At 44.7% G+C, this 11,631-nt stretch overlaps 2 protein-coding genes across 2 annotated transcripts; both read left to right on the top strand.

The window, feature by feature from the left end:
* Window positions 1-2,171: 2,171 nt before the first annotated feature.
* LOC110327088 (olfactory receptor 9-like) lies at window positions 2,172-3,203 on the top strand. Its single transcript, XM_021205812.1, has one exon. The coding sequence runs from the start codon at window positions 2,231-2,233 to the stop codon at window positions 3,158-3,160; it is 930 nt and encodes a 309-aa protein (XP_021061471.1). The 5' UTR covers window positions 2,172-2,230; the 3' UTR covers window positions 3,161-3,203.
* Window positions 3,204-3,945: 742 nt separating this feature from the next.
* LOC110326090 (olfactory receptor 9-like) lies at window positions 3,946-4,875 on the top strand. The gene has a single exon (XM_021204260.1). It carries the CDS (start codon window positions 3,946-3,948, stop codon window positions 4,873-4,875), a length of 930 nt encoding a protein of 309 aa, XP_021059919.1.
* Window positions 4,876-11,631: the final 6,756 nt, after the last annotated feature.

The following is an 11,631-nucleotide window of genomic DNA, read 5'->3' as shown; positions in this document are numbered from 1 at the left end:
AGACACTGTGGATGACACCCATGGACACTGTGGTTGTCACACATGGACACTGTGAATGACACCCATGGACACTGTGGATGACACATGTGGACACTGTGCATGACTCACATGGACACTGTGAATGACACACGTGTACACTGTGGATGACACATATGGACACTGTGGATGACTCACATCACTGTGACTGACACACATGGACACTGTGGGTGACATACATGGACACTGGATGACATACATGGACACTGTGGATGACACATATGGACACTGTGGATGGCATACATGGACACTGTGAATGACACACATGGACACTGGATGATACAAGTGGACAGTGTACATGATTCATGTGGACACTTTGAATGACACACATGGGCACTGTGTGACACACATGGACACTGTGAATGACACACAAGGACACTGTATATGACACACATTGACACTGTGGATGACGTATGTGTACACTGTGCATGACACACAGACACTGTGAATGATGGATGTGGACACTGTGGATGACACAGTGGACACTTTGGATGACACACATGAACACTGTGAATGACATGCATAGACACTGTGACTGACACACATGGACACTGTGGATGACACACTTGGACACTGTAGATGACACAGGTGGACGATGTGAATGACTCATACAGACACTGAATAACACACATGGACATCATGCTATCACAACCCAGCTGTCCATTCAGAATGTGCTTCGAGAAGACACAACGGAACATTCCCATGTAAGAGAAGTTAAAGTTTCATTTTAGTTTAAATTATGTGTTTGTGTATAGGCAGTGGGAATTGAACCTGGGTTCTCTGGAATAGTAGCCAGTGCTCTTAACTGCTGAACCATACTTCCTGTATTTGTGAGCTGCCTGTAGAAACCAGAAGAGGGTATTGGATCTCCTGGTGTTGAACTTACAGGTGGTTATGAGCAATCTGGCATAGGTGCCAGGAACCTAGTGGGTCTTTTCCAAGAGTAGTTTATGCTATTAATTGCTGAAGCATCTGTCTAGTTCCCACACTTTAAGAATGACTTCTCTGTCTGTCTGTCTGTCTCTGTCTCTGTCTGTCTGTCTGTCTGTCTGTCTCTGTCTCTCTGTCTCTTGCATGTGCATGCACGCACGTGTGTATGTGTGTGTTTGTGTGCGTGTGTGTGTGTGTGTGTGTGTGTGTATGTGTGTATATGTAGCGCCTACCACAAGACTTACTTGGAATTCTGTTTTTTTTTGTCTGCATGTACGCCTGTGCACAGCATGTGTGCAGTGTATGAGGAGACGAGAAGAGTATGTTGGATCCCCGGGGAGGTGGGTCTCCAGCCCTGGGAGAAAAGGCGTTTCCAGGAACAGAAGGATGCTAGGCTCCAGTTCCTAGAGTGGGAAAGGCAGAGGGCAGCCTCTGGGGCAATGGCTGGAAGTCCCACCTAGAGAAATGGGTTAGAGCACTGGGCTTCTGAGCCCAGCCAGCTCCATTCATGCTTAGAGAAAGAACTCTATATATGACAGCCTTCTCCACACATGGCTTCTTCTTTGCCTGAGGGTGTGAGGAGGACCTGCCAGACCCAAGCCAACAACTTATAGTTAGGCACAAAGAAGAGGAAGCCAGCTCCTTCACCATCTCCATCTTCCCCCACTTTCCCCCCTTTGCCCTCTGTGAGAATCAGCTCTGCAGGGAATTGAACTGCTGTGGTGTGCTCCAGGGACAGGAACCCTGAGGGCTGTGGGGATCCATCTGCAGGTAAAAACTCCATAGCCCTCTGCTCCTCAATTCTGTGTTCCTATCGTCTCCTGCTCTTGCTTTTTCCCCACCCACGGTCTGCCTCTGAGTGGACCCTTTCTTCTGCCAGATTGTTTGTGTCTGCTCACCCACTTTCTTGAAGGAAGCTGCTTTTGTCCCCAGTCTCTGCTCCTATTTCCTGGGTGAGTGGAACAAAGCTTGTCTGAAGAAGCCTGAAAGAGCAGGAAGATCTTTCAGTGTCTGGCTTTTCTTCCTCTCTCAAGGTGTGTTTTCTGGGTTAGAGTCAGCAGCAGCAGCAGCAGCAGCAGCAGCAGCAGCGATTCCTCTTCAGCATCCTGTTCAGCATCCCCAGCATCCCCAGCATCTTCCTCAGCAAGCTGGGCTGCTCTCATGGACAGCTCTTCATCCTTACTGTTGCAGCCTTTGTCTCCAGCTGGCTACCCTTCTCTGGCTTCCCTTTTTAATTTTTGTATTCCTAGTCTGCTTTGGGGAAATGGGGGATGATAATGATACAGACATAACAGAGTTTATTTTACTGGGGTTCTCACGTTTTGGCTTTCTCCAGGGCCATCTGTTCTGGGGTGTGTTGTGTATCTATGTTGTTACCTTGCTGGGCAACTCTCTGATCGTCCTCCTGACACTGGCAGACTCTGCACTCCACTCCCCCATGTACTTCTTCCTGCGTCACTTCTCTGTGGTGGAGATCCTCTACACCACTACCATTGTGCCTCGGATGTTGGCCGACCTCCGGTCTTCCTGCCCCACCATCCCTCTTGCCAGCTGCTTCACTCAGTTGTATTTCTTTGCCCTTTTTGGCATTGCTGAATGCTGCTTGCTTACTGCCATGGCCTATGACCGGTATGCTGCCATCTGCTGTCCACTGCATTATACTACCCTGATGAGCCAGGGAACCTATACAGGCTTGGTGGGGGCCTCTTATCTTGCAGGTGTCATCTCAGGCACTACTCACTCCATCTTCATCTTCACGTTGCCTTTCCGTGGGGCCAACACGATCCATCACTTCCTGTGTGATATCCTGCCTGTGCTGAGACTGGCGACTGCAAGCACTTTCTGGGGTGAAGTGGGGAACCTCTTTGTCACAATAACTTTTATCTTCGTCCCCTTCTTACTGATTGTGGCCTCCTATGCCTGTATTCTTGTCACCATCCTTGGGGTTGCAACATCCCAGGGTCGTCAAAAGCTCTTCTCTACGTGCTCCTCCCACTTGTTTGTGGTCATACTCTTTTTTGGGACTGGGACTGTTGCCTATATGAGGCCTCAGGCCGATTCCTTTGGTGACACAGACCAAATTATCACCCTGTTCTACACAGTTGTCACCCCCATGTGCAACCCTTTTGTTTATAGTCTGAGGAACAAGGAGGTCACAGGGGCCATGAGGCGGCTCGTGAAGAGATACCGTTAGGGTCCTTTACAACATGCTACTTTCTTCCTAAGAGTTTGGAGCTCAGAGCCAGATTCCTGGACATTCATAAGGAAAAAGAATCTGAGATCTGTAATCCACAGGGTGCATTCAGCCTGTGTCCAGCGTGAATGTCCAAGACACAGATAATATTCTTCAGAACTCAGCTTCTGGGACCTGGTCCTAAGCCTTGACTATGCTTCATTCAAAGAGAAGAGCTGGGTGAACATAGATGGGAACAGAGGTCAAGAGAAGGCAGCTGAGATGACCCTGTGAGATGATGTAATTCCTGATCAAGGCCGAGGCTCCTGTGCCTTTCTGTGTCTATGTACTTGAGATATTTGTCTTCCTGCTTCCCCAGTGAGTCCTTATTTGAAGCCTTTCTCTCTGACATCACTTACACCTGCTGGGGGACAGGGATAGGGACAGGGACTTGGAGTGGCTGGCTTGGCCTGAAAGTNTGGAACAAAGCTTGTCTGAAGAAGCCTGAAAGAGCAGGAAGATCTTTCAGTGTCTGGCTTTTCTTCCTCTCTCAAGGTGTGTTTTCTGGGTTAGAGTCAGCAGCAGCAGCAGCAGCAGCAGCAGCAGCAGCAGCAGCAGCAGCAGCAGCAGCGATTCCTCTTCAGCATCCTGTTCAGCATCCCCAGCATCCCCAGCATCTTCCTCAGCAAGCTGGGCTGCTCTCATGGACAGCTCTTCATCCTTACTGTTGCAGCCTTTGTCTCCAGCTGGCTACCCTTCTCTGGCTTCCCTTTTTAATTTTTGTATTCCTAGTCTGCTTTGGGGAAATGGGGGATGATAATGATACAGACATAACAGAGTTTATTTTACTGGGGTTCTCACGTTTTGGCTTTCTCCAGGGCCATCTGTTCTGGGGTGTGTTGTGTATCTATGTTGTTACCTTGCTGGGCAACTCTCTGATCGTCCTCCTGACACTGGCAGACTCTGCACTCCACTCCCCCATGTACTTCTTCCTGCGTCACTTCTCTGTGGTGGAGATCCTCTACACCACTACCATTGTGCCTCGGATGTTGGCCGACCTCCGGTCTTCCTGCCCCACCATCCCTCTTGCCAGCTGCTTCACTCAGTTGTATTTCTTTGCCCTTTTTGGCATTGCTGAATGCTGCTTGCTTACTGCCATGGCCTATGACCGGTATGCTGCCATCTGCTGTCCACTGCATTATACTACCCTGATGAGCCAGGGAACCTATACAGGCTTGGTGGGGGCCTCTTATCTTGCAGGTGTCATCTCAGGCACTACTCACTCCATCTTCATCTTCACGTTGCCTTTCCGTGGGGCCAACACGATCCATCACTTCCTGTGTGATATCCTGCCTGTGCTGAGACTGGCGACTGCAAGCACTTTCTGGGGTGAAGTGGGGAACCTCTTTGTCACAATAACTTTTATCTTCGTNCCCTTCTTACTGATTGTGGCNTCNTATGCCTGTATTCTTGTCACCATCCTTGGGGTTGCAACATCCCAGGGTCGTCAAAAGCTCTTCTCTACGTGCTCCTCCCACTTGTTTGTGGTCATACTCTTTTTTGGGACTGGGACTGTTGCCTATATGAGGCCTCAGGCCGATTCCTTTGGTGACACAGACCAAATTATCACCCTGTTCTACACAGTTGTCACCCCCATGTGCAACCCTTTTGTTTATAGTCTGAGGAACAAGGAGGTCACAGGGGCCATGAGGCGGCTCGTGAAGAGATACCGTTAGGGTCCTTTACAACATGCTACTTTCTTCCTAAGAGTTTGGAGCTCAGAGCCAGATTCCTGGACATTCATAAGGAAAAAGAATCTGAGATCTGTAATCCACAGGGTGCATTCAGCCTGTGTCCAGCGTGAATGTCCAAGACACAGATAATATTCTTCAGAACTCAGCTTCTGGGACCTGGTCCTAAGCCTTGACTATGCTTCATTCAAAGAGAAGAGCTGGGTGAACATAGATGGGAACAGAGGTCAAGAGAAGGCAGCTGAGATGACCCTGTGAGATGATGTAATTCCTGATCAAGGCCGAGGCTCCTGTGCCTTTCTGTGTCTATGTACTTGAGATATTTGTCTTCCTGCTTCCCCAGTGAGTCCTTATTTGAAGCCTTTCTCTCTGACATCACTTACACCTGCTGGGGGACAGGGATAGGGACAGGGACTTGGAGTGGCTGGCTTGGCCTGAAAGTTCAGCTCTTGGTAGTGCTGTAGGCGTGGTCTATCCAGTTACTTGTCTCCTGACTGACCCCTAACACCCGCAATCCTCCTGAGATGTTGGTGTCCCTTACTTGACTTCTTCTCTACTGCCTTCAAAGGTATGATTTTCATTCCCTCCTTTGATCTTAGGGAGAACACACATCTCTGTACCCTCCAGACTCTGGTCTGAAGTCTGATCTAGCCCTAGATAGATTCTTGAAACCAACTATTTACTATTTTCACCCGGTGTCCACGTCGGTTCTTGGTTGGATGGATCCAGCACATCTCCCTTTTCTTGTAAACCCAGCTATTGCTTGTTCATGATCTCCTTTCAGTTGTTATTCACACAGAGAGAGTATCAGAGGCAGGTTTTCAAGGAACTATAAATGAAGGCCTGGAGACAGCATTGAGTTTCCAAGTTTGTGAAAAGAAGCGCTGCTAGTTGCAAGAAATTTATATACAGAGGAAAATATAACTATCAACAAAATGTTAATAATGTCTGTGAGAAATCACTGCTACCTGCCTGCCTTTGTTCTGTGTTTGAATAAATGTATATTCATAAAAAATTAAAACAAGATTATATTGTCTAAACTGTGTTTTAACAGTTCCTACTTCATTACACTACATTTGAACATTGTGCCATGATTCCTCAAATGTACCATCAAAGTCTCTGTCATATTCTAATGTGGGTATACAATAATCTTAAGAAACACCCTTCACTGACACTAACTTCTGTCATGGACAATGACATAAATGTTCTCACCTCCATCTTTGTGTTTACCTACAATTTCTCCAGTATACCTTCCAGAAATAGATTTCCTGAGTAAAATGTTTCTGAAATACTTTGCTAAATTACTCTCCACAAGACTTTTTAACTATGTTTTATAGCCCAATTCAGATCCTCTTCCTACAAATTTCAGGGCAGGAAAATCCTATAAGGTCAGGAAGGAGTTGAGATTAAATGGCCCAGAAAAGGAAGTATGAGGAAGTTATAGACAGTCAATTTGATGTTTGCTTATTTATTTATTTATTTATTTATTTATTTATTTATTTATTTATTTAATGTATGTGAGTACATTGTTGCTCTCTTCGGACATACCAGAAGAAAGCATTGAATCCCATTACAGTTGGTTGTGAGTCACCGTGTGGTTGCTGGGAATTGAATTCAGGATCTCTGGAAGCGCAGTCAATGTTCCCAACCACTGAGATATCTTTCTATCCCCCTAATAATTTTTTTTAAGGTGGGAAGAATAAGTTAAATTTGACTCACTTTTCCTCAGTTGATCAAGGATGAGATGAGACATGTGGATTAGCAATGTACCAAGATGCATGAAAATTTGACCTAAAGATCTACTTTCAGATAGACACAGTGTCTGAACAGTAAGAACACAGAGCAAGCTTACAGTGAGGCTTTCAGATGTTGGAGGTGGTGAACCCCTGGACTTCTTGAGGGCTCACCTTACTGTGGAGATCATCAGCTTCTGTTCCCTTGTTCATACATATAATTGTCTTTTATCTGCTGTTGTATCCCACTCAAGTATCTAAGATGACAGACACATAGTGATTCATGCACACTCATTCTAGACTTTCTGGCATCTATTATTCTGCAATACTTGACACTAAGAAGGTATGACTGGATATGATATACTTTTCATCATTAATGAAGAATTTCCCAACATTATCAGTTTTTGTTGTTGCTGTTTTGAGTCAGGGTCTCACCATGTGGCCTTGGCTTTTGTGGAACTTGCTATGGAGATTGGGCTAGCCATGAACTCATAGAGAATTCACCTGCCTGTTCCTCCCAAGTACTGAGATTAAAGGTGTGCCTTATATGCCTTCCAGTTAGCTATTTTTCAGGTATAAAACCTAATATAAAATACATGTTTACAGACACAAGCTATGTTTGGGAACTATTGCATAAAACAATATTTAAACTATTATACAGTATTTGAACTGTTACATAAATCAATATTTAAACACTTCTCTAGTGGCCTATATTTTAGTTTCTTTATAATTATATAGTAAAAATCACAACAAAGTTTTCTATGCAGATAATTTTCCAAGCACCGTCCCAAATTAACTTCGGTTTACCGTGATGTACAGCCCAAATGTTAGTCATGATGTGAGGAAGGCTGGAGGTTCTGCCTCGAGCTGCGTCTCCCAGGAAGCATTCCAGGAACACCCCACACTCATCAACCATCAACCTTCAACAGACATTTTCAAATCTTCATAATTATTCACAATATATATTTCTGTTGGTTTGTTTCTTCTTTCCTCCACTCTTGTACTCCACCCTGTTTGAATCCCAAGAGCACAGGGACTTTACCAGTTACCTTCTGATATCAGAAGCGTTAGTAACCCAGACCTCCTGTGAGAAGAGAAGAGCTAACTGAAGTAGCCTAGACTTTCCTTTGAATCTTCGGTGCCATGTAGTTGGGCATCAAAGTGTCAGACAATTGCTGTTACTTTTTCCCTGACAGGGTCTTGCTATGTGGCTATGTAGCCTAGGATGGTCTTGAACTTGTGTCAATCCTCCTGCTTTAGTCTCCCAAGTGCTAGAATCATAGGAATGGACACTGCATCAGGGGGTGTTTCTCTCTCTTAACTTCAATTTTCTCCCTGTTCAATCATTGGCTGGTCAGCTAGATTTATTGACAAATCAGGGACTAATTGGAGAGCAATATTTACATAACATTGAGAGAGGAGATTCTTAGAATTAGGTCTGCAACCAGATCTAGGGGCACAGAAATCAGCATGAGTCAGCCTTCATGAAATCAGGTCATAGATGCTGGTCACACCTTAGGGTAGCCCTTTGGGAATCATTTGTAAATGCTCCTCTAGGCAGACCTTTTGGATGCCTGGAAACCTTGTGTCTGACCGAATACTGTGTGATTCAGTGATTCTGACTCAGTTTCTCTCCCTTATTTAGAGGTTTTCTGTTGACCAGGTTTCAGCCTGTAGTCTTGTGACACTTGCTCTGAGTTTCCCAAGAGAGTGACTCATGGACCTGAGGTGACTGAGCGCCTGCCTCTGCTCCTGTGAGAGAAGAGAAAGTTTCCCAAGGCTGGTCTTCCTGTTGTCCCTGCTCTGCAGAGCTTTTGCCTCTTTTCTCCCCCCCTTTTTTCTCTTTAAAGTATCAATTACTTAGGGTGCAGTACTGATTTTCTGAAGCTCTCTGCCCTATGGCCCCAGTCACCCTCTCTGGGAGAGACCAGGTAGGCCTGCCAACCCCCCTGGGACAAGTTTGATTTCCTCACCCAGGTTGCTTTGTAAAGTTTCCTATTCTACTAAACTAGATCATAAGCTACTACCCACCTCTTTTGGCTGTTAGCCAACTTCACTCAATCTATTCCTTGGAGATTCTAGAAGATCATAGCTGCCTATTGTCTATGCCATCTTCCCTGACTGATAGTGGTGGTGTAATGGTGTGTTGTGATTCAGCAATGGAGCACCGTGCTGTCATAGTGCTGCCATGATGACACCATGCAGCATTAAACTGGGAAAAAGGTAACACCACAGTAAAGTGTTGCCAGGGCATCTGTAACTTTATCATGGCAGAAATGCAGCATCTCCATGGCAGAATTCAGCCGTGTGGCTTCACAGAGAAACTTCAGTGTCACAGCGTGGCAATGTTAAAGTTAATTGAACAATGTGATGCCATGATGCAACACTGTGCTGTGATAGAAGAGCTGAAGTGTACTAGTGTGATGGCAGTGATGACTGTGGGTTATGAAAACATGGAGCATTATGTGATAATGGTTCTGTGATGTCAGGTGTGCACATTAATATAAACATGGAGTATCGTGATGTCATGGTAAAGTGTGACATCACAAGGTGGCTTCATGCTGGCACAATTGAGCATTGTGATGTCACAGTGCAATCACTGATGTCACAGTGCAATCACTGATGTCACAGTGGAGCATTGTGATGTTAGAGTGCAGCTGTGATGTCACAACACACCATGTCAGGGCATAATTGAGCTTTGTCATATAAAGTGGAGAATTGTGATGGCCTGATGGGTCCTTGTGATATAGCATTAGAACCAATGACATCACAATGCAGCACTATGATATTATAATGGAACATTGTGATGTCACAATGTAATATGGTAATGGTCCACTGAGGCACCGTGATGGCACACTGGAGCTGTGACATCACAATGTACCACAGCAACGGACCAACTGAGTCCTCTTATGTCAAGATGGAGCACCAGGTGCAACATGGTGAAGACAAAGTTGAACTCTGTATTACAGAATGCAGCATTGTGACATCACAAGGGAGCTGTGATTTCCATGTTTCATTGTGGTAGCTTAATGGGACACTGTTATGTAAAAATGGGGCATTCCATCTGCCACAGACGAACCTCACTTGGGTCCTCGATCCACGGGCAAAACTCGGGTTCCAGTTACAGATGGGCAAAGAGAATTGACAGATGCAGACACAAGAGTGTGCTGGATCTGAATGTAATTTGTCAAATCGAGCATCAAACATTTTATACAGAAGAAAATAGGGACGTTACACAAAACAGAGNAATGCAAACATAGAAGGACTGGCAGGAACCAACTGGGATAAAATTCAATGTTAACAACTGGGATCAAGAAAAGCTCCACCTAAAGTCAGCTTAAACTTAGAAGCCAGGGGCAAGGGCTTCATGCCCTTGCCATAGTTCCTATTCTAGTCTATTGTATAGTCCACCTTCCCCCTAGGCCATTGTAAATACTTGTGTATGGGTGTAACTCTGCTATCTATAGTTCCAAGTATCTACTCTGGTTCCTCCTTAGATTACAAACTTCCTTCTTCCTAGATAATGGTAAATTACTGTGTAGGGCAGTGAGTTATCCAAGCCCAGGGTCAGCTCAAGGACTGACTGCCTAGGACTGGTGAAGAATCTAACTTAGCTATATGTAAAAAATTCAATCCTTAGAAGCACTTATAATAAAGCAATATTAAGGGAAAGCACACAGATCCGTTTACCAACTAAAGCAAGGACATTGGAGCATTTGTTATACAGGATGCCACTATTCTAGGAGACTAAGTTTCTGTGAACTTTTCGCCTCGGGACAGCGCCCAGGTTTTCGGGGCCTGTTGTGCTTGTCACTACTGGAGTGGATGTAGCATCCATCTTACAGTGGAACACTGTGAAGGCAAAATGAATATTGTGGTATTACAGTTGAGCTGGGCCATTACAGTGCATCTTTGTGACAGCAAATTGAGCAAATTGTTGTGTAATTAAAATGATGGAGCATTGTGATGACAGAACACAGCACACTGGAGGCAGATTTGTGAACTGTGATGTCACTAGGTGGCACTGTGTTAGCATGTGTGCACAGGAGAGCAGTCGCCCACAAAGAGTCCCTTGGAGCTGGAGTTACAGGCAGTTGTAACCTACTTGATGTGGGTCCTGGGAGCCAAACTCAGTGCTGTGACATTACAATTGTCACACAATTGTGATGTCACAGAATATCACCGTGTGTTACAGTGGAGCTGTGATATCAGGATACGCCATTGTGATGGTTCAGTGGATCAGTGCTATATAGAAACGGAACAATGTCATGACTCACAGGCTGAGCATCTCGATGGCCCTTATTTTATAGTATTAACATTAACTTACTATTTTTGATGTACAGTCATCCACAGTTTGGGATGCGGTGTGATGTTTCAGAACTCGTACCTAAAACCTGAAGATCATGTTAAGGTAACAGACATTCCCATACCCTCAGACTTTGGTCATTTATTTCCCAGGAGACTTTGTTATTGATTGCACCACTGTTTTTGTTTTTGTTTTTGTTTTTTTGTAGATTTACTGTTTTGTCCCAAGTTAGTCGTGGTGGATGGTACATTTTTAGGAATCTATTAATTTCTTCTAGGTTATTCAATTAGTTTGCATGTAATAATTTACAACAAGGTCTTCCAATGGCTCACACTTCTGTGCTATCAGTTATACTGGCTTATTTACCATTTTGCTTATTTAAATTTTTTACTTGGTAGTCTTATTAAAGATTATCGCCTTTGTGTATCTTTTCCTAGAGCCGACTTTCAGTCTTGTTAGTCTTTTCTATTTGACTTTTTTACTTTTCAATCAATTTGACTATTTCCCTTCCTGTTTCCTGAAACCACCCATTGTCATTGATTTTTAAAAATCTTTTCATTGATTCATTGTGAGTTTCACATCATGTACCTGAGTCTTGCTCATCCCCCATCCCCTCATATCCACCCTTTGCTCTTGCCAATTCCCTTTCAAAATAAAACACACACACACACACACACACACACACACACTCACACACACACA

The sequence above is a fragment of the Mus pahari genome, chromosome 9, assembly GCF_900095145.1.
Source record: "Mus pahari chromosome 9, PAHARI_EIJ_v1.1, whole genome shotgun sequence".
NCBI classification, from domain to species: domain Eukaryota; kingdom Metazoa; phylum Chordata; class Mammalia; order Rodentia; family Muridae; genus Mus; species Mus pahari.
This window is presented reverse-complemented; position numbering and strand designations above follow the sequence as displayed.

Excerpts from the sequence above, each read along its gene's own strand:
- LOC110327088 (XM_021205812.1), top strand. The coding sequence starts at position 2,231 with ATGGGGGATGATAATGATACAGACATAACAGAGTTTATTTTACTGGGG.